Raw genomic sequence first — 24,648 nt, forward strand, 5'->3', positions numbered from 1 at the left:
AGGATCATGACGTGAGCCGAAGGCAGTCGCTTAACCAACTGAGCCACCCAGGTGCCCCCCTTTATCTGTAGTGTCATTTGCAAATATCTTTTTCCTTTCTGTGGGTTGCCTCTTTGTTTTGTTGACTGTCTCCTTTGCTGTGCAGAAGCTTTTTATCTTGATGAAGTCCCAAAAGTTCATTTTCCCTTTTGTTTCACTTGCCTTTGGAGATGTATCTTGAAAGAAGTTGCTGTGGCCGATGTGAAGATGTTACTGCCTATGTTCTCCTCTAGGATTTTGATGGATTCCAGTCTCACATTGAGGTCTTTTACCCATTTTGAGTTTATCTTTGTGTATGGTGTAAGTTTACAATTGTTAGATCTTCTTGTTAGATAGACACTTTAATTATGATATAGTGTCCTTCCTCATCTATTATTACATTCTTTGGTTTAAAATCTAATTTGTCTGAAATAAGGATTGTTACTCCAGCTTAATTTTGATTGTCCATTAGCATGATAAATGGTTTTCCACCCCCTCACTTTCAATCTGGAGGTGTCTTTGGGTCTAAAATGAGTCTCTTGCAGACAGCTTCCCAACGGGTCTTGCTTTTTTATCCAATTTGATACCCTGTGTCTTTTGATTGGGGCATTTAGCCATTTACATTCAGAATAACTACTGAAAGAAATGAACTTAGTGCCATTATATTATCTGTAAAGTCTCTGTTCCTTTCTGGCCTATGTTAACTTTTGGGCTCTCTCTTCGCTTAAGGGATCCCCTTTAATATTTCTTGTAGGGCTGGTTTAATGATCACAAATTCTTTCAGTTTCTGTTTGTCCTGGAAGCTTTTTAACTCTACTTCTTTTCTGAATGACAGACTTGATGGATAAGGTATTCTTGGCTGCCTATTTTTCTCATTTAGCATCTTGACTATATCATGCCAGTCCTTTCTGGCCTGCCAGGTCTCTGTGGATAGGTCTGCTGCCAATCTAATGCTTCTATCCTTGTAGGTTAGGGACCTTTTGTCCCTAGTTGATTCAGGATTTTCTTTTTGTCTCTGAAATTTGCAAGCTTCACTATTATATGTTGGGGTGTTGATCTATTTTTATTGATTTTGGGGGGGTTCTCTGTGCCCCTGGACTTGAATGCCTGTTTCCTTCCTCAGATTATGGAAGTTCTAAGCTATAATTTGCTCCAATAGACCTTCTGCCCCCCCTTTCCTCTTTTTCCTGGGATCCCAATTATTCTAATATTGTTTTTCTCTTATGGTATCACTTATCTCTTGAATTCTACCCTCATGATCCAGTAGTTGTTTATCTTTTTCTCAGCTTTCTTATTCTCCATCATTTTGTCTTCTGTATCACTAATTCTCTCTTCTGCCTCATTTATCCTAGGAGTTAAGAGCCTCCATTTTTTATTATACTTCATTAATAGCCTTTATTTCAACTTGATTAGATTTTAGTTCTTTTATTTCTCCAGAAAGGGATTCTCTAGTGTCGTCTATGCTTTTTTTCCAAGTCCAGCTAGTATCTTTATAATTGTTATTCTGAACTCCAGTTCATGATACTCTATGTGGATAATCCAAAAGACTCCATCTCAAAATTGCTAGAACTCATACAGGAATTCAGCAAAGTGGCAGGATATAAAATCAATGCACAGAAATCAGATGCATTTCTATACACTAATAATGAGAGAAAAGAAAGAGAAATTAAGGAGTTGATCCCATTTACAATTACACCAGAAACAATAAAATACCTAGCAATAAACCTAACCAAAGAGACAAAGGATCTGTACTCAGAAAACTACAACACTCATGAAAGAAATTGAGGAAGACACAAAGAAATGGAAAAACATTCCATGCTCATGGATTGGAAGAACAAATACCGCTAATATGTCAATGCTACACAGAGCAATCTATACATTCAATGCAATCCCTATCAAAATACCATTGACTTTTTTCACAGAGCTGGGACATATAATCCTAAAATTTGTATGGAACCAGAAAAGACCTCGAATAGCCAAAGGAATGCTGAGAAAGAAAACCAAAGCTGGTGGCATCACAGTCCCAGACTTTAAGTTCTATTACAAAGTTGTAATCATCAAGACAGTATGGTACTGGCACAAAAACAGACACACAGATCAATGGAACAGAATAGAGAATCCAGAAATGGACCCTCAACTCCATGGTCAACTAATCTTTGACAAAGCAGGAAAGAATAACCAATGGAAAAGAAGACAGTCTCTTCAACAAATGGTTTTGGGAAAATTGGACAGCCACATGCAGAAGAATGAAACTGGACCATTTTCTGACACTATACACAAAAATAGACTCAAAATGGATGAAAGACCTAAATGTGAGACAGGAATCCATCAAAATCCTTGAGGAAAGCACAGGCAGCAACCTCTATGAATTTGGCCACAGCAACTTCTTGTTAGACAAAGGCAAAAATGATCTATTGGGACTTTATCAAAATAAAAAGCTTTTGCACAGCAAAGGAAACAGTCAACAAAACCAAAAGACAATCGACAGAATAGGAGAAAATATCTACAAATGTCTTATCAAATAAAAGGCTACTATCCAAAATCTATAAAGAACTTACCAAAGAATAATCTAATCAAGAAATGGGCAGAAGACATTCTCCAAAGAAGAGATACAGATGGCTAACAGACACATGAAAAAATGCTCCACATCACTTGGCATCAGGGAAATACAAATCAAAACCTCAATGAGATACCACATCACACCAGTCAGAATGACTAAAATTAACAAGTCAGGAAATGACAGATGTTGTCAAGGATGGGGAGACAGGGGAACCCTCTTACACGGTTGGTGGGAATGCAAGCTGGTGCAAGCACTCTGGAAAACAGTATGGAGGTTCCTCAAAAAGTTGAAAATAGAGCTATCCTATGACCCAGCAATTGCACTACTAGGTATCTACCCCAAAGATACAAATGTAGTGATCCGAAAGGGCACGTGTGCCCCAATGTTTATAGCCGCAATGTCCACAATAGCCAAACTATGTTAAGAGCCCAGAAGTCCATCAACAGATGAATGGATAAAGAAGATGTAGTATATATGTACAATAGAATATTACTCAGCCATCAAAAAAATGAAATCTTGCCATTTGAAACAATGTGAATGGAAATAGAGGGTATTATGCTAAGTGCAACAAGTCAATCAGAGAATGACAATTATATGATCTGATTCATATGTGGAATCTAAGAAACGAAACAGAGGACCACAGGGGAAGGAAGGGAAAAATAAAACCAGATGAAATCAGAAAGGGAGACAATCCATAAGAGACTTTTTTTTTTTTAAAGTTATTTATTGAATTATTGAGAGGGAGAGAGAATGATAGAGAGAGAGCATGAGAGGGAGGAGGGTCAGAGGGAGAAGCAGACTCCCTGCTGAGCAGGGGCTTGATGTGGGACTCGATCCTGGGACTCCAGGATCATGACCTTAGCCGAAGGCAGTTGCTTAACCAACTGAGCCACCAAGGTGCCCCTCCATAAGAGACTCTTAATCATAGGAAACAAACTGAGAGGAGGCGGGTAGGAGATGGGGTAACTGGTGCTGGACATCAAGGAGGGCATGTGATGTAATGAGTACTGGGTGTTATATAAGACTTATGAATCACTGACCTCTACCTCTGAAACTAATAATATACTATATGTTAATGAATTGAATTTAAATTAAAAAATGTATTAAAAAATAAATGAATAAATCTTTAAACAAAATTTCAATTTCAGAAAGTTTAGTTGGAATCTAATGTAATTATACCAACTCAGAGTAGAAATACCAGTCCTCTAATAATTACTGCATGTGCTAATAGTTGTTTTAATTTGTCTTTCCTTGCTATCCAATGGGGAAACAGAAAAACTTTTCACTGGCAGATATAATCTTTCAAAATTGAGGTTTACAGGTAAAAATTAAAAGAGATAACTGGTAATGGAAAAGACTGTATACTACTGCTCAAAGATTGTAAGAATAAACAAAAACACAAATCCAGTCATATCACTACTCAGCTCTAACAGCTTCCGCACACTCTTTGGAATAAGCTCCAACCCTGACACTTTCTACAAGTCCCTGAATAATGTGATGTACTCACCACACAGTCAATTCCACCTTAGCTGTGCCAGCTTCTTTTCTGGCCCCTCCAAAGCTCCTTCCCACCACAGGGCCTTTGCATCTTTTGTTCTCTTCCCTAGAATGTTTTTCTTTTTCTTCTTTGTCTGTCTAGAACCTCCCAACTGATCCTTCGGTTCTCTGCTTAAAAGTGACTTCCTGTAAGAATTAGGCTCTTTATAATCTCCCACTCCTCCCACCCTTCTGGCCTCCTATTGTTGGAACTTTACCTTCATCATACTTGTCATAACTGCAGTTGAGCTACCATGTATTTAATGTCTTTTCCCAACCCTGTACTGTAAGCCCCATGAAGGAATAACTGTGTCTTATTTACTGCTGTTTTCCCAGTGCTGGGCATATAGCAGGAAATAAGGCACTGAAGGAAATATAATTTTGCTATGTGCTCTTGCATAAAGGCATGAAAATTAGTCTACCTCACACGAAATCATGACTCTATCAACAATACATAGTATAACATTAACAAGTGTTTGTGAGAGTTTAACGAAGAAGCTGTTGAACCAAAATTTTTTGCAATCTTTTCATTCCCAAATACTCCAAATTTCCAATTAGGTTGCTAAGCTGGGAACATGTAGTGATGTTCCTTGAAAATATTCACAGAATTCAGTGTGACAGCAAAGTTTCCTGGATGGAAACAAACTGAGGCTCTCAACCAAAGCCAATCAGCATTCAAATGAATGAGTCATTAAAAGAAATTGTGTCTGAAAGACCACCCAAGAAGAAATGGTAAGAAATTCAACCAGGGTTCTCTTGGATTTAGCCAATTCACTTACAACTTCAAATATGCTTCATAGAGGCAAGGATATGCAGAAACGTAAGTAAAAACTCAGGAGAGACCTGTGAAATAAGGATTTCCCATGATTATGCCCTTACTATAAAGAAGTTCTTGATGATGGTAGATATTTCAAAAAACTGTGGCATCTAAGATTCATCTAAATTAGTGACATAACCATTTGAAATTTGGCAGACATATGTAAGTCTACAACATACTGATTCTGTTATCTGAGATCACTGTCAACTCTTAAACTTTAATAGAGGACTTTTAGGTTTCTGTAGAATAAAAAGCTCCATAATTTAAATACCTAATGTAAAAAAAATTTTTTTAAATGAAGGGATATTTATTTTCAAGAAACCTTAACAAGGGGCACCTGGGTGGCTCAGTTGGTTAAGCAGCCGACTCTTGATTTCGGCTCAGGTCATGGTCTCGGGGTCCTGGGATCCAGCTCCATGTTGGGCTCCACCCTAAGTGGGGAGTCTGCCTGAGGATTCTCTCTCTCTCCCTCTGCCCCTCCCCCTACTTGTGTGTGTATGTGTGTGCACGTGCACTCTCTCTCTCTAAAATAAATAAATCTTTAAAAAAAGAAACCTTCAACTCAATAAATAATGAAGAGAGTAAGGGGAAAATATGAAGAAGAAAAAAATTAACAATTTAAGCTGATACCAAGAGGAGGAAACTCAAGGGGAATAAGAAGCACATGAATTGTATATTTTCTATCCTCTTATCTATCAACTCAAGACTTCCAAGAAATAAAACTGAAAGGATGAGAATCTACCATCATCTCCCTCAGTGTTTTTTACCTTACTCTTCTGATGGTGGGGAATGAGTGTGTGTGTGTGTGTGTGTATACGGTGGTGAAAGGAGGAAACTGACATTTGTTTCATGCCTACTGTGTCACGTGCTTACAGATGCTACACATGTATCAGAGTCCGTCTTCGTAACCAACCCACGGAGGTTACAGAAGTGAAATGACTGGCCAGCAATCACCTGGCAAGCATGTGGCAGGGCAGGGGTGCTCCTCCCACACCACCACGCTGCTCTACTTGCCCTGGTTCTGTGGGAAATATTGGTCATTTAGTGTAATGTTTCCAGTTTTTTTCCTTTCCATTATTCCATCCAAATGAGTCTTCTTTCTCACTCTCTCAGAGCAATTTTATTAAGCTTCCCACTTTGTTCCATAGCTCAGAAATCAGGAAAAAGTAAACCTTTCTTCCCACACAACAGCTGCTTCTCTACCACATTCTAAATGGAACTGTTAATGAGACCTATGGTGTTTACCCCAAGCCCACCAGAGCTGAGAAGGAGCAGCTTGCATTGCCCTCAGTCATTCTCAGTGCCCAACATTTGCACACCTAGGACGTTCTTAGTTAAATCATTGTTCAGTATCAAAATAATAATCTATTTTCTAATTTAAATGATTGCTTTGTTTGACATATCCTTCCATTAGTAGCACTTCTTAAAACTTTCCTACCACAGTGCTCCTAAGAGCAGAGGAAACAAATCCATGCCACAGTAACCAAAACGCATGAGAGATTTTGTTTAAGTCTTGCATCTTATTTTAGAAATTCAAGTAAATTTTGCATTCCATTCCACTCAATAGCCTTGCTTTTAATTTCCCCCCTTGAGACTATCCACACGAACAAGCTAGCAAATATCTCAGGTTTATTTTGTAGCGTCTCAGCACTCCCAAGCATACTCCTGGTGGATAGAGAATCTATTCTTTTGAGAAGAATGGTAATGTGGTCTTTAACACAGTACTATGAAATGGTAAGCTGTGGATAACAAAGCTTTAAATTTGTATGACACATTTCAATAATTGATAGATTTTTAAAAAGTTATTGTCATTTGTGTTCCAATCTTATAAAAGTGAAAAATCAGTATTTCCTCTACCATGGAAAGGGAAGTGTATGGAATTTATATAAATTTAATATATTCTAATTTTTAGAATTCTGAAACTGAACTAATTTTATTTGTAACATTTATATATGTGTTATTAACTGTTCAGTCTTTCTACTCTATTCTAATCTCAGATAACAAATACTAGAAGAAACACTTCATTTTTATATTTAGAAACTGTAAAATGTGGAAGTTGTGGTATAAAGTTGAAAATTACCTTGTTTCTCTATAACTGAGTATGAGGCCAAAAATCCTCGTCCAGAAACATGGATTCCACTCATGAACAGCACTGTAATTTCATTGCTTTTTGATTCAATTGAATGATTCATCTGCAATCCCAGACCACAGTATTTGCCTAGGAATGAGGGAAAATAAAGGTATTTGTTAAGACTCTCATAAAGTCAGTAATATTTACAATGTAGGTAAGAGCATCAGAATAATATACTAAACTGGACATTAAAGAGAAAATGAGGACTAGAATGTTTAGTGATTAAAAACCACATTACTCTGAAGAAAAAAAATGCCAAGTAATAACTAAATAATTTAAAGGGAAAAAAATGGTATAGACATCAGTGATCTTACAAAGATTCAGTTTCTTGTGAAAGACATTTCTTGTATACTCTTTATAATAGTTGTGAAGAATTAAAAAAATCTTAAAGCATTTCATGCATGCAGGTGGCTCATAAACAAATGTATAGTTAATCAGTAATATTCTTAACATACTCCCCACAAGGTGCCCCTAGATTCCTGGGCTTAGGGCACCCCTTAAACCTTTTTCAAACTCCCCTCAGTTTTTCTTCCAAGGATTGCTGAACTTTTAGTTAATCCCTTAGGTAATCACGCCCAGTCCTACAGCTTTAACTATGCTCTGACAATTCACATACACCTCTACCCAGACCTTTTCTCTTGAAGTTTAGGTGTATATATCCAACTGCCAACTTTTATCCTTTAATGTCTAATAGACATATAAAAATAACATACTCTCAATACAGATAAATAAAAGGGAAAAAGAAAAAAATTAGAGCAAAATATCCACCAATAACTAACAAAAATGCATTTTCTTATGTGCTTGGTAACCTAACAAATTCTAAATAAAGAATAACATTCCAAAAATGTTTTAGGTTGTGGCAACATCATTCTAGAATAAGAGTAATGGGTACTTCCACAAACACCATTTTTACGGACTACTTATGATTTTTTGTGTAAACTATCTTAAGGAATCAAGAAAACCCCAACAGAACTGGTAAGGGAATTTAACAATGTCACAGGATCAATATACAAAAATCAATTATATTTCCACATACTAGTCACAAATAATCTGAAGTGAAATTTTTAAAACTTCATAACAGCATCAAAAATATTAAAATATTTAGGGATAAATATTTAAAAAAGAAATTCAAAGGGTTCCTGGGTGGCTCAGTCGGTTAAGTATCTGACTCTTGATTTCGGCTCAAGGTCATGATCTCAGGGTTGTAGGATCAAGGCCCTTATTGGGCTCTGCATTGGGTGTGGAACCTGCTTAAGATTCTTTCTCTCTGCCCCAACCTCCATGCTCCTGGCACTCAACAACAACAACAACAACAACAAAAATAATCAAAACCAGTATACTAAAAAATAGAAAACACTGCTGAGAAAAATTAAAGGGAAACTAAATAAAATGGGAGACAGACCAAGTTCATGAACTGGAAGACTCAATATTGTTAAGATGTCCATTCTCCCAACACTGATCTATTGATTCAATGCAATCCCTATCAAAATCCTAGTGTTGGGTGCCTGGGTGGCTCAGTTGGTTAAAGCGACTGCCTTCGGCTCAGGTCATGATCCTGGAGTCCCTGGATCGAGTCCCGCATCGGGCTCCCTGCTCGGCGGGGAGTCTGCTTCTCCCTCTGACCCTCCCCCCTCTCATGTGCTCTCTCTCATTCTCTCTCTCTCAAATAAATAAATAAAATCTTAAAAAAAAAAAAAATCCTAGTGTTGTTTTTTTTTTCTTTTTTAGAAATGAACAAGTTGAGGCTAAAATGTATATGGAAATGCAAAGGACACAGAATAGCCACAACAATGTAGTGAAAAAGACAGTTGAAAGACTACGATAACCTGATTTTAAACTTACTATAATACCACAGTAATCAAGACAGTGTGATACACTATAACAGCAAATATAGATATATCTAAATCTTTATATCTATGTCTACACCTATATCTATATATATTTCAGTGGAGCAGAACAGAGTTCAGAAATAAACCCACATATGTGGTCAAATTGTTTCTGACAAAGGCATGAAATGAAGGTAATTCAATAGAGAAAGGATAACTCTTTCAATATACTAAACCAGGTAGATATCAATATGCAAAAACAAATGAAGTTAGAACTTTACTTCAAGTCAAAATGGATCACAGACCTAACTATAAGAGCTAAACTTCTAGAACTCTTATAAGAAAACACAGGAGAAATCTTTGTGACTTTGGGCTAGGCAAAGATTTCTTAAATCCAACACCAAAAGGAAAGTCCATTAAAGAAAAAAAATGAGTAATCTGCACTTCATCAAAATTTAAAATGTTTCCTCTTCAAAAGACACCATTAAGAAAATGAAAAGACAAAACACAGACTGGGAGAAAATATTTATGCAACATTAATCTGATAAAGAACTCATATCTGAAATGTGTAAAGAATTCTTTTTTTTTTTTTTTAAAGATTTTATTTATTTATTTGACAGAGAGAGACACAGCAAGAGAGGAACACAAGCAGGGGGAGTGAGAGAGGGAGAAGCAGGCTCCCCGCGGAGCAGGGAGCCTGATGTGGGGCTCAATCCCAGGATCCTGGGATCATGACCTGAGCCGAAGGCAGTCGCTTAACAGACTGAGCCACTCAGGTGCCCCTGTGTAAAGAATTTTTACAACTCAATCTCATCTTGTAAAATGGGCGAAAGATTTCAAAAGCCACATCTGTAAGATTTTATTTACTTATTTTGAGGGAGAGAGAGAGAAAGCATGATCATGGGCAGAGGCAGAAGGAGAGGGAGAACCAGACTCCCCACTGAGCAGGGAGCTCAATGCAGGGCTCGAGTCCAGGACCCTGGGATCATGGCATGAACTGAAGGCAGATGCTTAACTGATTAAGCCACCCACGTGCCCCAAATAGCCACATCTATAAAGAAGACCTACCAAATGGCAAATAGGCACATGAGAAGATGCTCAAGAGCATTAGCCATTAGGGAAATGACTATTAAAACTATGAGATATCATGACACTCTCACTAAAATGGCTATAATCAAAAAAGACTGACAATACCAAATATTGGTGAGGATGTGGAGAAACTGATACCTTCAAACATTGATGGTAGAACTGTATAATGACATAGCCATTTTCAGGAAGCAATTTGGCAGTTTCTTAAAATGTTAAATATAAATATAGATATGTATATATATCTCACACAATTCAGCAATTCCATTTCTATTATCTATCCAAGAGAAAAGAAACCACATGTTCACAGAAGGGCTATTCAAACGGTCACAGCATCATTTCTCACATTTGCCCCAAACAAAAACAACTTAATTGTTCATCAACTAACTAATGGAAAAAAAAAATGTGGTATATATTCATACAAAGAACTACTACTCACCAAAAGACAGAAACTAATGATACATGCAGCAACATGGATGAACCTCAAAAACATTATGCTAAATAGAAGAAACAATTTATGGTATTTCTAGGAAAGACAAAATTAGAAATAACAGATCAGTGGCTACCTGGGACTGGGGGTAAAGTGGGAACTGACTACACATAGGCACAAGGGAACTTTTTGGTGTGACAGAAATTTCTTAATCTGGATTTTAGTGATGCTGTTTGATGAGCATCATCAAACTATGCATTTAAAATAGGTGAATTTAAAAAAAAATAAATAAAAATAAAATAGGTGAATTTTATGGTATGAAATTATAGCTCAATAATAAGGATTTCAAAAGAAATACAAAATTTTATGGTATGAAATTACAGCTCAATAATAAGGATTTCAAAAGAAATTTCATAAGAAACATTGAAACAATGTGTATTGTCAGAAACCATCAAGTGTTTCATGCAAAAAAAAAAAAAAAAAAAAGTTCAGAGTCAGACACAGCAGAAAAAGGCCTTCAGAGATCTATTCCAAGCTGCTGACAGCTGAAAAACCTGAAAATCAAACACATGGGTGGACTGTCCAAAATAACACTACTTATTAGAGGTGAAATCAGTACAGAATCTGGGTCCTCCATTTTGTCTGATGCTTTTTTCTTCCACACACTACTTCCCAGTAACGGGGTTGACACTTTCCCTAGGGCTGCAAGGAGAAGCCTTTAACAACAGCATGATCTCCCTAGTAAGTGATTTGGGGTAGCACTTGCGGACCTCCACAGTATCTGCAGTGGTCTAGCTGCTGTCTTCTTTCCACCCATAGCAACAACACCCTTGTGTTCTTTCCCTCATCATCCAGCAACAGTCTCATTCCTTAACTAAATTAGTAAATGCTTCAGCTTGTCTTTTTGTATAAACCATCATCTCATAATACTACTTTTGCCCTTAACTGAATTATTTAAATCTATGCCACCTTCATTTTGAGAAAATTGCTGAGAAAGAGACTACTCTTTCCATTTCACTCTAAAATCACTTTTTATTGAATCAATGTTTCCAAAAGATCATATACAAGCAGAATTGTGACATTCAGTCGTATTCTTAAAAATGAATTCTTTTATTTTATTTTATTTATTTTTAAAAGATTTTATTTATTTATTTGACAGAGAGATAGAGAGAGAGCACAAGTAGGCAAAGAAGCAGGCAGATGGAGAGGGAGAAGCAGGCTCCCCGCAGAGCAGGGAGCCCAATGCGGGACTCAATCCCAGGACCCTCGGATCATGACCTGAGCCGAAGGCAGCCGCTTAACCGACTGAGCCACCCAGGCGCCCATGAATTCTTTTTTTTAAAGATTATATTTATTTATTTGAGAGAGAGAGTAAGTGAGGGGAAGAGCAGAGGAAAAGGGAGACACAGACTCCTTGCTGAGTATGGAGGCCAATGTGCAGGGCTCAATCCCAGGACCCTAAGATCATGACCTGAGTCGAAGTCAGACACCCAATCAACTGAGCCACCCAGGTGCCCCCAAAATGAGTTATTCTTTACAACTGTTTTTTCCCCTGCCAATGAAAAAGTACTATAATTGTTTTAAATACATTTCATAATTTTGTATTTTATGTGTTAGATCTAAAACCAGGTAATTCTTTTTTTCCATAAAATGGAAATGATTTAGCCCTAAAGCCATATTGACAGTCGTCAGTTAAAAACCCCAAATTCTAAAACATCTAGTACTGTCTATAGATTTTATACATAGAGCTTTTCTTTCAAGACATAATTCTCCAAAGCTTTACAATTTCTGAATTAAGAAAATTAGCTTATGTATGTTATAATTGTATAAAAACTTTTAGGATGAGCAGAGAAATTAGTTTGTTCTAAGAATAATTTCAGCCCACATATGAATAGAATAACATATAAGACATAGAAATCATATTTCATTCTATGTCTCATTGTGTTTTATTTTATTTTATTTTTTTTAAGATTTTATTTATTTATTTGACAGAGAAAGACATAGCGAGAGAGGGAACACAAATGGGGAGTGGGAGAGGGAGAAGCAGACTCCCCGCCGAGCAGGGAGCCCGATGTGGGACTCGATCCCGGGACTCCAGGATCATGACCTGAGCCGAAGGCAGTCGCTTAACCAACTGAGCCACCCAGGCGCCCTCATTGTGTTTCAGATTATTTTTTCCCCTCAACTTGGAAAGGTAAGTTCAATTTTTCTGTCCTGCCGTCAGATTTGCCAGACATAAACTGACAAAGAAAAGGCCCTCAAAAAAAAAAAAAAAAAAGGCCCTCAAACAAATTTTACCCCTTGAGGCACAGAAAACATGCTATTATGTCTTACAGTGAACTACATCCATAATCTTAGCGTTACAGTGAACTACATCCATAACCTTAGCATCTGTATTTTTTTTGAAAGATTTATTTATTTATTTTAGAGGAGGGGAGAGTGCGTGCACACACACTCTTGAGAGGGGAGAGGGGCAGCAGGAGAGGGAGAGACAGAATCTCAAGCAGACTCCACGTTGAGCCAGAGCCCCAACTCTGAGATCATGACCTGAGCAGACCAAGTGTTGAAGCTTAACCACTGGAGCCACTCGGGCGCCCCAGCATAAATGGTTTTAAAGTGACAGTATGGCTCTTCCGTCATTATATAGAACTTTTAGAAAAAGGTTGCAAACAAAAAACAACCACCAAAAGAACTAATCTAAAAATAACAAGGAATATGCTACATTTATAAAATTAAAAAAAAAAACACTTATTTGAAAGCCAGGAACATTCAGTCTATAACTTCTCGACTTATTTAGCATTTAATAAATAAATACCAAACATCAAGGCATGTGCATGAGCACACACACTTTGTCTTAGGTAACAGGGTGTTCAATATATGTTTTTGCTCACCCTTTATTTCTTTAAAAACACCTACTGTGGAAAAAATAAATAAATAAATAAAATAAATAAAAACACCTACTGTGGAAAAGAAAAGGCTTTCTATCCTAAATATGACATGCAATTTAAATAAAAATTAATATTAACTTTATTAATAAAAATATCAAAAATTTTAACATTTAAGCAAAATAACATTCAAAAAGTCCTATAACAGTTACTATCTGCATCTACCAAAAGAAGATTAAATCTTCAGACTTTTTCAATACTAAATAACTCAAAAATAGACTGGTAAATAGAATAAATATTAAATACTGTATTATTTTTAAATACTGAATATTTTCAAATAATGACCTAACATTAAAAACAATATAAAATTGATGTTATTCTACACTTATCTTAAATATTAAAAATATCTGAAGTTATATAATTTGTTAGCAAAGCCAAATGTGTGTGAGCCAGTGCCCATCACATTAAATCTTAAAGGCCAAATGGGAATTGGTAAAGGTAAGAGAACTAGAATCTCTATGTAAGTCAGTTAACACTTGTAAACGCGAAGAAGTTTCATCTGGGCAGCACTAGCTGTTCTTTGTCACTTAAGGATCTATGTATATGTGTGATTTTACTACAAGGCTGATTAAGGACCTCATGAGGTACAAATAATGACTTTTCAGATACTCTTAGGTATAAATGAAAAAGATTCTACTTAAAGAATATTATCATGCCATGCAAAGGTGTCTTTATAAAAATTTTAGCATGTATACTAATACTAGGAAATCCCAAATTATTAGATTGAACTTGGTAGTGCTCTAAAAAATTTTAAAAACTGACAAAAATATATCCTTGAAATAAAACAATGTTTAAAAAAGTTTTTCCAACCCTCTCAATATGGACAGAATAATAAAGGTATTTCCTATTAGGACTACAGCTTTACCTCCTGTTTCTTTAGTCATTTGGAGTTACCTTGTCCTCTGAAATGTGAATATATTCAATCTGTGGTAGAAATAAAACTTTTAAAAAAACTACCCTTCAGTGAAACTCAAAAGGCAGTAAGTGCTAAAGAACAGACAATCTCAATTTAAAAAAAAAGAAGAAAAAAAGAAGAATGCAGTGGCTGACTTTGTAGGTGCTTAAGTGAATTCAATATATACCAGATAAACACCTCCTTCACATCTTATTCCCAGCCAAAATGAATGTCTCTCTCCTCACTTGGTTGTCCTTTGATCAAAGGTTTTACCCATTATACAAGTAATGCAAGCACTTAGCAAAATACTCTGGGAAAGGAAGAAGAAAATTCATTCCTAATCTGGGCAATATATCTTAATCTGGGCAATGTACTAGTTATTTCTTCAATTCCATTTTCCTAGTTTGGCCATTCAAAGGTACTCCTAAATCAACATAAATCATTTAATTGTTAACAATTATAGGTTCTACTGATGGCTCTCAAACCCCGCCAACATCTCTAGAAGTTTCTCATGGACAAAATAAGAATTTCAAAAAATAGTATATGGATATATACACAAAATTATAAATAAAAAAGTTAATCAAGTATTTTAATCACCATAAGACCTATGAAACACTGGTTTTAGTCTAAAAGAATCCAAGATCCAGGCAAATAAAAATGTTTAAAAAATCATTACCCTTAGGAAGCTAGATGAACAAATTAAATCCAGAGTAAGAAGAAAAGATAAGGATTAGAGCAGAAACCAGTGAAATTGAAAACAGGAAATCAACAGAAAAAATTAATAAAGCCAAAGGCTGGTTCTTTGACACAAAAGTCAATAAGCCTCTAATAAGGCTAATTAAGAAAAAAAGAGGACACAAATCACTAACATCAGAAATGCAAGTGTAGATACCACTACAGACCCAATGGTCATGAAAAGATAATAAAGGAATACTATGAACAAATCTATGTCCACAATTTGTTAACCTAGATGAAAGGAACATGTTCCTTGAAACACACAATTTGCCAAAACTCAAATAAGAAGAAATAGACAATCTGAGTTTTTATTTAATTTCTACTTAAGAAATTGAATCAATAATTAATAATCTTTCAAAAGAGAAAGAACCGGGCACAAATGGGTTCAGAGATGATTTTTACCAAACATTTAAGGAAAGGTTATACCAATTCTCTACAATCTCTTTCAGAGGGCAGAAGCAGGGGAATACTTCCTAACTCATTCTGTAAGGCTAGCCCTACCATAAAACCCAAATCAAACATACTACATAAAATGAAAACTACAGGTCATTATTTCTCATGGAATAAGACATAAAAATTCATAACGAAATACTAAGAAATCAGGGGTGCCTGGTTGGCTCAGTCGGAAGAGTATGCAACTCTTAATCTCAGGTTCTGAGTTCGAGCCCCACGGTGGGTGTAGAGATGACTTAAAAATAAAAATCTTTAAAAAATATTAAGAAATCAAATCCAACAATGTATTAAAAAGAATTACACACCATGATCAAGTGTGATTTATCCCAAGTTTGCAAGCTAGGTTCAACATTTTAAAATAATGAAATCCATCACATCAACATGCAAAAAAAGAAAAGTATTGTGATCAAATCAATAGATGCAGAAAAAGCATTTGACAAAACCCAACATCCATTCATGATATAAACTCTCAGTGAACTAGGAATAGAGGGGAACTTCCTTAGTTTAATAAAGAGGTATTTACAAAAAACCTAAGCTAATATCATACTTAATATAGTGAGAAATTCAGAGCTTTTCCAGTAAGATCAGAAACAAGGCAAGAATGTCCCCTCTTACCACTCCTCTTTTACATCGTACTAGAAGTATTAGTTAACACAGTAAGACAAGGGGGGGAAAAGTACCAGATTGTAAAGGAAGAAATAAAACTGTTCACAAATGATAGGATTATCTGTGCAGAAAATCCAAAAGAATTGAACAAAAAACTCCTCTATTTAGCAATTATACAAGGTTGCAGAATACAAGATTAATGGATAAAAGTCAATTGCTTTCCTATATACTGACAATAAAAAACTGGAATTTGAAATTAAAAACACAATACCATTTATATTAGCACCCCCAAAATGAAATAGGGGTAAGTCTAATAAAATATGTGCAAGAACTATGTGAGGAAAACTACAAAATTCCAAGAGTGAAATAAATGGAGAGATGTTCCATGTTCATGGAGAGGAAGACTAAATATTGTCAAGATGTCAGTTCTCGCCAACTTTATAGATAGAAAGCAATCCAAATCAAAATCCTAACAAGTTGGGATAATTGGATATTTGCATGTAAAAGAATGAAACTGGACTCCTATCTCATACCACTCACAAAAATTAACTCAAAATGGATTAAAGACTTAAATGTAAAATCTGAAACCACGAAACTTCTAGAAGAAAACATAGGAATAAAGTTCCTTGACATGGATCTTGGTAACGATTTTTTAAATATGACACCTAAAGCACAAGCAACAAAATAAAAAATAAGAGGGACTATATCAAACTAAAAAGCTGTACAGGAAAAGAAACCATCAACAAAGTGCAAAAACAATCTATGGAATGGAGACAAAACTATTGGCTAACCATTTATTTGTTAAAGGTTAATATCCAAAATATATAAAGAACTTATATGACTCAAAGCAAACAACAACTGCAACAACAACAAAACCCAATTAAAAAATGGGCAAAGGACCTGAACAGTCACATTTCTCCAAAGATAATATATGAAAGGCCAACGGGTACCTGAAAAGATGCTCAACGTCACTAGTCATTAGGGAAACGTAAATGAAAAACACAATAAGATATCACCTCATGTCTGTTAGAATGGTTATCATCAAAAAGGTAAGAGACAACAAATGCTGGTGTGGATCTGGAGAAAAGAGAACCCTGTACACTGTTTGTGGGATTGTAAACTAGAACAGTGACTACAGAAAACAGTATGGAGGATCCTCAAAAAAAAAAAAAAAAAAAATAGAACTACCATATGATCCAGCAATTCTATTTTTGGCAATTTACCCAAAGCAAATAAAAACACTAACTCAAAAAGATATCTGCACCCCCACATTCATAGCAGCATTATTTATAATAGCCAAGATATGGAAACCACTTAAGTGTCCATCCATGGACGAACGGATACATATACATGCAACAAATATTATACAACAAAGTATCATTTGGCCATAAAATATGAGGAAATTTTACCATTTGCGACAACAATGATGAACCTTAAAGGCATTATGCTACATGAAGTAAGTCAGAGAAAGACAAATACTGTATGATCTCACTCATATGTGTAATCTAAAAACCCCCCACCAAACTGACAGAAAACAATATCAAGCTTATGGGTACCAGAGGCAGATGCACCTCTGGGTGGGGGTAGGGGAAATAGGAAATGATGGATGTTAGCTGAACCTATTGTAGTAATCATTTTACAACATATGTAAATGAAACCATCATCCTATATAGCTTAAATTTATATAGTGATGTATGTCAATTATTTCTCAATAAAAATGGAAAAAAAATCCCAGTGAGTTATTTTTTGGCTATCAACAAAATGATTCTAAAGAATTTATGGAGGGACAAAAGACCCAGAATAGCAAATATAATATTGAAGAGAAACAAAGTTGGAGGAATGACACTACCCATCTTCAATACTTACTATAATGCTACAGTAATCAAGACAGTGTGATATTGGTGAAAGCATAGACAAATAGATCAGTGAAAAAGAAGAGAGTCCAGAAATAAATCCACATAAATATGGCCAACTGATCTTTGACAAGGACTAAAGGCAATACAATGGAGCAAAGATAGTATTTTCAACAAATGATGCTGGCACAACTGGACAGCCATATGCAAAAAAATGAATCTAGACACAGACCTTATACCCCTCACAAAAATTAACTCAAAAAGGATTACAAACCTAATAGTAAACTGCAAAACTGTAAAACTCCTAGAAGATAACATAGGAAAAAATCTGTATGACCTTGAGTAGGATGATGACTTTTTAGATAGGACTCCAAAAGGCACAATCCATGAAAGAAATAACTGATAAGGTAGACTTCATTAAAATTAAAAACTTCTGCTCTGGAAAGACAATGTAAAAAGAATGAGAAGACAAGCCACAAACTGGGAGAAAATACTTATAAAATACACAGGTGATAAAGGACACATCTGATAAAGGACTCTTATCTAAAATATACAAAAAACTCGTAACACTCAATAATAAGAAAACAACCTGAAATAAAAATAGGCCAAAGACCCTGACAGACACCTCACCAAAAATATACAGATAAAAAGCATCTAAAAAGATTCACTACATTATATGTTATCAGGGAAATGTAATTAAAACAATGAAATATCACTATATACCTACTGGAATTTAGAATGGTCAAAATCCAGAACACTGACAACACTAAATGCTGATGAAAATGTAGAGAAACAGGAACTCTCATTCTTTGTTGGGAAAACAAAATGGGGGATTCTTTTTGGGATTTCTTACAAAACTAAAAAGTCCCACCATACAATTCAGCAATCACATTCTTGGATACCTACTCAAAGGAATTGAAAATTAATTGAAAATTTATGTCCATGGAGAAACCTATACACAGATGTCTATAGCAACTTTATTCATAAACTGCTAAAGTTTGAAAGTAACCAGGATGCCCTTTAGTAGGTGAATGGATACATCCAGACGATGAAATGTTATTTGATACTAAAAAGAAATGAGCTATCAAGCCATGAACAGACATAAAGGAACTTTAAATGCACATTACTAATTGAAAGAAGAGAGTCTGAAAAGACTGCATATTGTTTAATTGCAATTATATCACCTTCTGGAAAAACAAAACAATAAAAAGATCTATTTACAGAAGACAATAAAAAGATCAGTGGTTATCAGGCATTGGAGGAAGAAGGATGAATAGGTAGAGCACAGAGGGCTTTAGAGTAGTGAAAATACCACAATGATGGATATAAGTCACACATTTTTCAAACTTAAAGAATGAGTAATACCCACACAGACACACACACCATTAGCCATCAAAGAACGCAAATCAAACCCCAATGAAATACCACTTCATACCCACTACAATGTGAAGAAAGAACAAGGATCTGGAAAAACTGAAACCCTACTACACTGCTAGTAAATGGTGCAGTGCAGTTGCTTTGGAATAGTCTGGCGGTCCTTCAAACGGTTAAACATGGAGTTACCATGTGACCTAGCAACTGTACTCCCAGGCATATACGCAAAAGAAATGTAACATAGGTCCACAAAAAAACTTGTAAATGATAGTTCAGAGCAGCATTATTCATAGTAGCTAAAAATTACAAACAAGAGAGGTGGTGATAAATCTGAAAGAAAGAACAACGTAACCTTTTGCAAACAGAAGGAATTTTGAGAACTGAGATCTATTTGGAGTCTGCTGAAAAAGAGAAGTGTCTCTTTTCTTTTGGGAGAAGGAAAGGATGTAACTTAATGGGAAGAAGTACAAGATATAAGTGGGTCATCTGTGTGGAGTCCTGGGTGCTGGAGAGGGTTTGGGTGCTGAACCCCCTGGGAAATGTAAACCACAGCAGGGTGTAAGGAAGCCTTGGAGGAAAAAGTGGCTAAGCACTCCAAGTGTACTCCACAGGAAATGGAGGTAAGGGCCTCAGGAAAATGCGGTAGGGGCTAGAACCAATGATCTCTGAAATAATTCTTTCTAAGTGGATAAGCCATAGGATATGTGACTATTTCCTCTGCCATGGAAATTTAGGTTTCCAATTTTTCCATATTTTAGATAATGATATAATAGATTTGTTTACAGGTACAACTTGTTCCATACTTAAAATAATTACCAAGGCCAGATTTTTTGAAATGAAATTACAGGATCATGTTGCTTTCCAAAAGTTAAACTAACTTACACTCCTACCATCGATATAGGGTGTTTATTTCAAGGCAGCCCTTATATCACTTTTTTCCAGTTTATAAGTGCTTTTAAACAATCTGTAAACTTTACAAAAATTTAGAATAATGTTAAAAGAAAACAATAAAAAACAATAGTCATTCTCACATAATCCTATTACACCAAGATAATAGCTAATACCACTTGGGAGGATACCTCTCTGCCCAGGTCTCTCCATCTGTTAAATAAAAACAATAGTGTTTATCTTCTAGGGATACAGTCATCATTAAATGAACATAAATGTGTATATAGGGTGCATACACATATGCACAAGCATCGTATTACCTAGCTCTTCATTCATCCATTCATGCACTATTTCTCTGTGACTTTAACATGAACTATTCCTACTAAACTGCTTTTCAGAAAGACTGTATCAATTTATTCTCCCCACCTTGCCCAGCAGTATTAGAGATAAAAGAAACTGTAATCTGTTGTTTTCTTCATTAGTGAAGGTGAACTTTTCCAATGTGTGCTTAGTTTAAAATTTCCTCTGGTATGTGATACTCTTATGCTTCTAGAATATTTTCTTACCAGGATCCCTGCCTTTAAAAATTTTTTTAACTATCTGTATATTGCATATATGGTAAGAGGGAGATTTTCCTGGGTTGGCCTGACCTAATCAGTTAGGCGCTTTAAAAGCAGAGTGCTTTCTCAGGTTAGTCACATAACTGGAAATTAGAGAGAATGGTGAACACTCCACGTGGCCTCTAGGAACTGAAAACAGTCTCTGGGCAATAGGCAGCAAGAAAATGGGGACACCAGTTTTACAACTATAAGACAGTAGTAGTAGATTCTGTCAACAGTCAGTGAGCTTGAAGAGAACCCGCGGCATCAGATAGGAACCACATCCCCAGCTGACTACTTTGATTCCGGCCGGGCAGGCAAGACCTTGAACAGACAATCCAGTCATGCCAAATCCAGACCTCTGGTCTACAGAAACTGAGATAATAAATTATGCTATTTTAAGCTGCTGGCTTTGTGATATTATAAAACAATAGAAAGCTAATACAGCCAGAAATTTACTTTGGTGTACCAGCACACGTCATTTTATTGTGCTTTGCAGATACTGCCTTTTTTCTCGCCGGCTGAAGGTTTGTGACAATCCTGCATCTAGCGAGTCTGTCAGCACCATTTTTTCAACAACCACTACTCACGTTGTGTCTCCGTGTCACGTCTTAGTAATTCTTGCAATTTTTCAAGCTTTCTCATTATTGTTACATTTGTTATGGTAATCTGTGATCTGACGTCACTATCATAATTATTCTGAGGTGCCATGAAACCCATGTGAGTGGCAGACTTTTTTTTTTTTTTAAAGATTTTATTTATTTATTTGAGAGAGAGAGAATGAGAGACAGAGAGCACGAGAGGGAAGAGGGTCAGAGGGAGAAGCAAACCCCCCGCTGAGCAGGGAGCCCGATGCGGGACTCGATCCCGGGACTCCAGGATCACGACCCGAACCGAAGGCAGTCGCTTAACCAACTGAACCACCCAGGCGCCCAAGTGGCAGACTTAATACATGTCGTGTGCATTCTGGCTGCTCCACTAACCAGCCATTGCCCATCTCTCTCCTTCTCCTCAGGCCTCCCTTTACCCTGAGATACAACAATATTGAAATTAGTCCCATTAATAACCCTTCAATGGCCTCTAAGCATTCAAGTGAAAAAGTCACATCTCTCTCACTAAATCAACAGCTAGAAATGACTAAACTTAGTAAGAATGCATATCAAAAGCGGAGATATGTTGAAAGGCCTCTTGCGCCAAATAGCCAAACTGTAAACACAAAGGAAAAGTTCCTGAAGGAAATTAAAAGTGTTATTCCAGTGAACATGTAAATGATAAGAAAGTGGAACAGCCTTCTTGTGGATGTGGAGAAAGTTTCAGTGTTCTGAAGAAAAGATCAAACCAGCCACAACATCCCCTTAAGCCAGAGCTTAACTCTCTTTAAACCTGTGAAGGCAGAGAGAGGTGAGGAGGCCGCACAAGAAAAGTGGGAAGCTAGCAGAAACTGGTGATAAGTTTTAAGACACCATCTCTAGACCAAAAAAGTGCCAGGTGAAGCAGCAAATGCTGACGTAGAAGCTGCAGCAAGTTGTCCAGAAGATCTAGCTCAGATCACTTAAGAAGGTGGCTACACTAAACAACAGATTTTCAGTGTAGACAAAACAGCCTCCTATTAGAAGATGATGCCATCTAGGACTTTCATAGTTAGAGAGGAGAAAACAATGCCTGGCTTCAAGCTTCAAAGAATACACTACCTCTCCTAATTAGGGGCTAAGGCAGCTGGTGACTTTAAGCTGAAGCCAATGCTCATTTCATCATTCCCAAAATCCTAGAGCCCTTGAGAAGGATGCTAAGTTTCAGACCTGTACTTCTGAAACAAATAATATATTTTATGTTAAAAAAAAAAAAAAAGATAGTAAGAAGGGAAAAATGAAGAGGGGGAAATCAGAGGGGGAGATGAACCGTGAGAGACTACGGACTCTGAGAAACAAACTGAGGGTTCTAGAGCAGAGGGTGGGGGGGGATGGGTTAGCCTGGTGATGGGTATTAAAGAGGGCAGGTACTGAATGGAGCACTGGTTGTTACACGCAAACAATGAATTATGGAACACTACATCAAAAACTAATGATGTAATGTATGGTGATTAACATAACATAATAAGATAAAATTAAAAAAAAAAAGGATGCTAAGTCTACTCTGCCTGTTCGCTAGAAATGGAACAACAAAGCTTGGATGATAGAACATCTGTATGTGACATGGTTTGTTGAACATTTTAAGTCCACTGTTAAGACCTACTGCTCAGAAAAAAAGATTCGTTTCAAAATATGACTGTTCACTGACATGCCCTTGGTCACTCAAGAGCCCTGATGGAGATGTACAATGAGATGAATGTTGTTTTCACGTCCGCAAACAGAACACTGATTCTGCAGCCCATGGATCAAGAAGTGTTTTGACTTTCAAGTCTTATTATTTAAGAAATACATTTCATACGGCTACAGGTGCCATAGACAGTGATTCCTCTGATGCATCTGGGCAAAGTAAACTGAAAACCTTCTGGAAAGGATCCACCATTCTAGATGCCATTAAGAACATTCATGATTCATGGGATAAGGTCAAATTATCAATATTAATGAGTTTGGAAGGAGTTGATTCCAACCCTCCTAGGGGACTTGGAGGGGTTCAAGACTTCCATGGAGGAAGTAGTTGCAGATGTGGTGGAAATGGCAAGAGAACTAGAATGAGAAGTGGTGCCTAAAGATGGGACTGAACTGATGCAATCTCATGATGAAACTTGAATGTATGGGGATTTGCTTCTTATGGATGAGCAAAGAAAGTGGTTTCTTGAGATGGAAACTACTCCTGGTGAAGATGCCGTGAAGATTATTGAAATGACAACAAAGGATTTAGAAAAGTTTATAAACTTAGTTGACAAAGCAGTGGCAGGGTTTGAGAGGATTAACTCCAACTTTGAAATAAGTTCTGCTGTGGGTAAAATGCTATCAAATAGCGTCAGGCTATAGAGAAATCTTTTATGAGAGGAAGAGTCAATCGCAGCAAATTTCACTGTTGCCTTATTTTAAGAAATTGCCACAGCCACCCCAGCCTTCAGCAACCCCCACCCTGGTCAGTCAGCAGCCATCAACACTGACACAAGATCCTCCACCAGCAAAAAGACTAACTCGAAAGATTGAAAGTGCAGATGATGGTTAGCAATTTTAGCAATCAATATTTTTAAATTAAGGCATGTACATCTTTTTTTAGATGTAACACTACTGCACACTTTAGACTATAGTATAGTGTAAATGTAACTTTTATATGCACTGGGAAACCAAAAAATTCATTTGACTCAGTTTATTCCAATACCTGCTTTCTGGCAGCAGTACAGAACTGAACCCACCATACCTCTGAGGTATGCTGTAAGTAACACCCTCCTGCTCTCAGATGATCAAATCCGGGGAAGTAAAGTACACAAGGTAGAATCTACCTATGGCTTGAGCCTGAATCACATGTATTTTACTTGGCCTCTTGGCCTATATAACTTGGGGTCTACACTATTTTAAAAATGATTCAGGGCGCCTGGGTGGCTCAGATGGTTAAGCGTCTGCCTTCGGCTCAGGTCATGATCCCAGGGTCCTGGGATCGAGTCCCGCATCGGGCTTCCCGCTCCTTGGGAGCCTGCTTCTCCCTCTGTTTCTCTCTGTCTCTCATGAATAAATAAATAAAATCTTTAAAAAAAAAAAAAAGATTCAATTTTTTGCCAAGATTTAAAAATCTTTAAACTTTGCATGAATTCTGAATTTCTGTCTTTTCTTGAAAAATCACAAGTAAAAAAAGTAAGGAAACCTGGGCCAGTTCTCCAAATGGTTGTACCTAAGTAATGGCTGTCCCCTTTAAAAAGAGAGAGTCATACTCCAGTTTGTTACAGTCTCCACCACTCCCTAAAGTCTCTGATCCTGAAG

The 24,648-nt window shown here is 36.5% G+C and overlaps 1 protein-coding gene across 15 annotated transcripts in view; it reads right to left on the bottom strand.

Annotated features, from left to right (window-relative positions):
• The window catches only part of DCBLD2 (discoidin, CUB and LCCL domain containing 2), an 803,840-nt gene that overhangs the window by 60,481 nt on the left and 718,711 nt on the right, over positions 1 to 24,648 (bottom strand). For all 15 annotated transcript variants that reach the window (XR_010409667.1, XR_010409722.1, XR_010409603.1 and 12 more), the window contains one exon: positions 7,012 to 7,149. Coding sequence is in view for 11 of the 15 variants with exons in the window: in XM_064587077.1 (XP_064443147.1) it covers positions 7,012 to 7,149 (138 nt within the window). In the remaining 4 variants the exon portion in view is untranslated. The remainder of the gene's footprint in view (positions 1 to 7,011; positions 7,150 to 24,648) is intronic.

The sequence above is a fragment of the Mirounga angustirostris genome, unplaced genomic scaffold, assembly GCF_029215605.1.
Source record: "Mirounga angustirostris isolate CCGP_5_RB_7025 unplaced genomic scaffold, mMirAng1.0.hap1 SCAF_1, whole genome shotgun sequence".
Taxonomy (NCBI): domain Eukaryota; kingdom Metazoa; phylum Chordata; class Mammalia; order Carnivora; family Phocidae; genus Mirounga; species Mirounga angustirostris.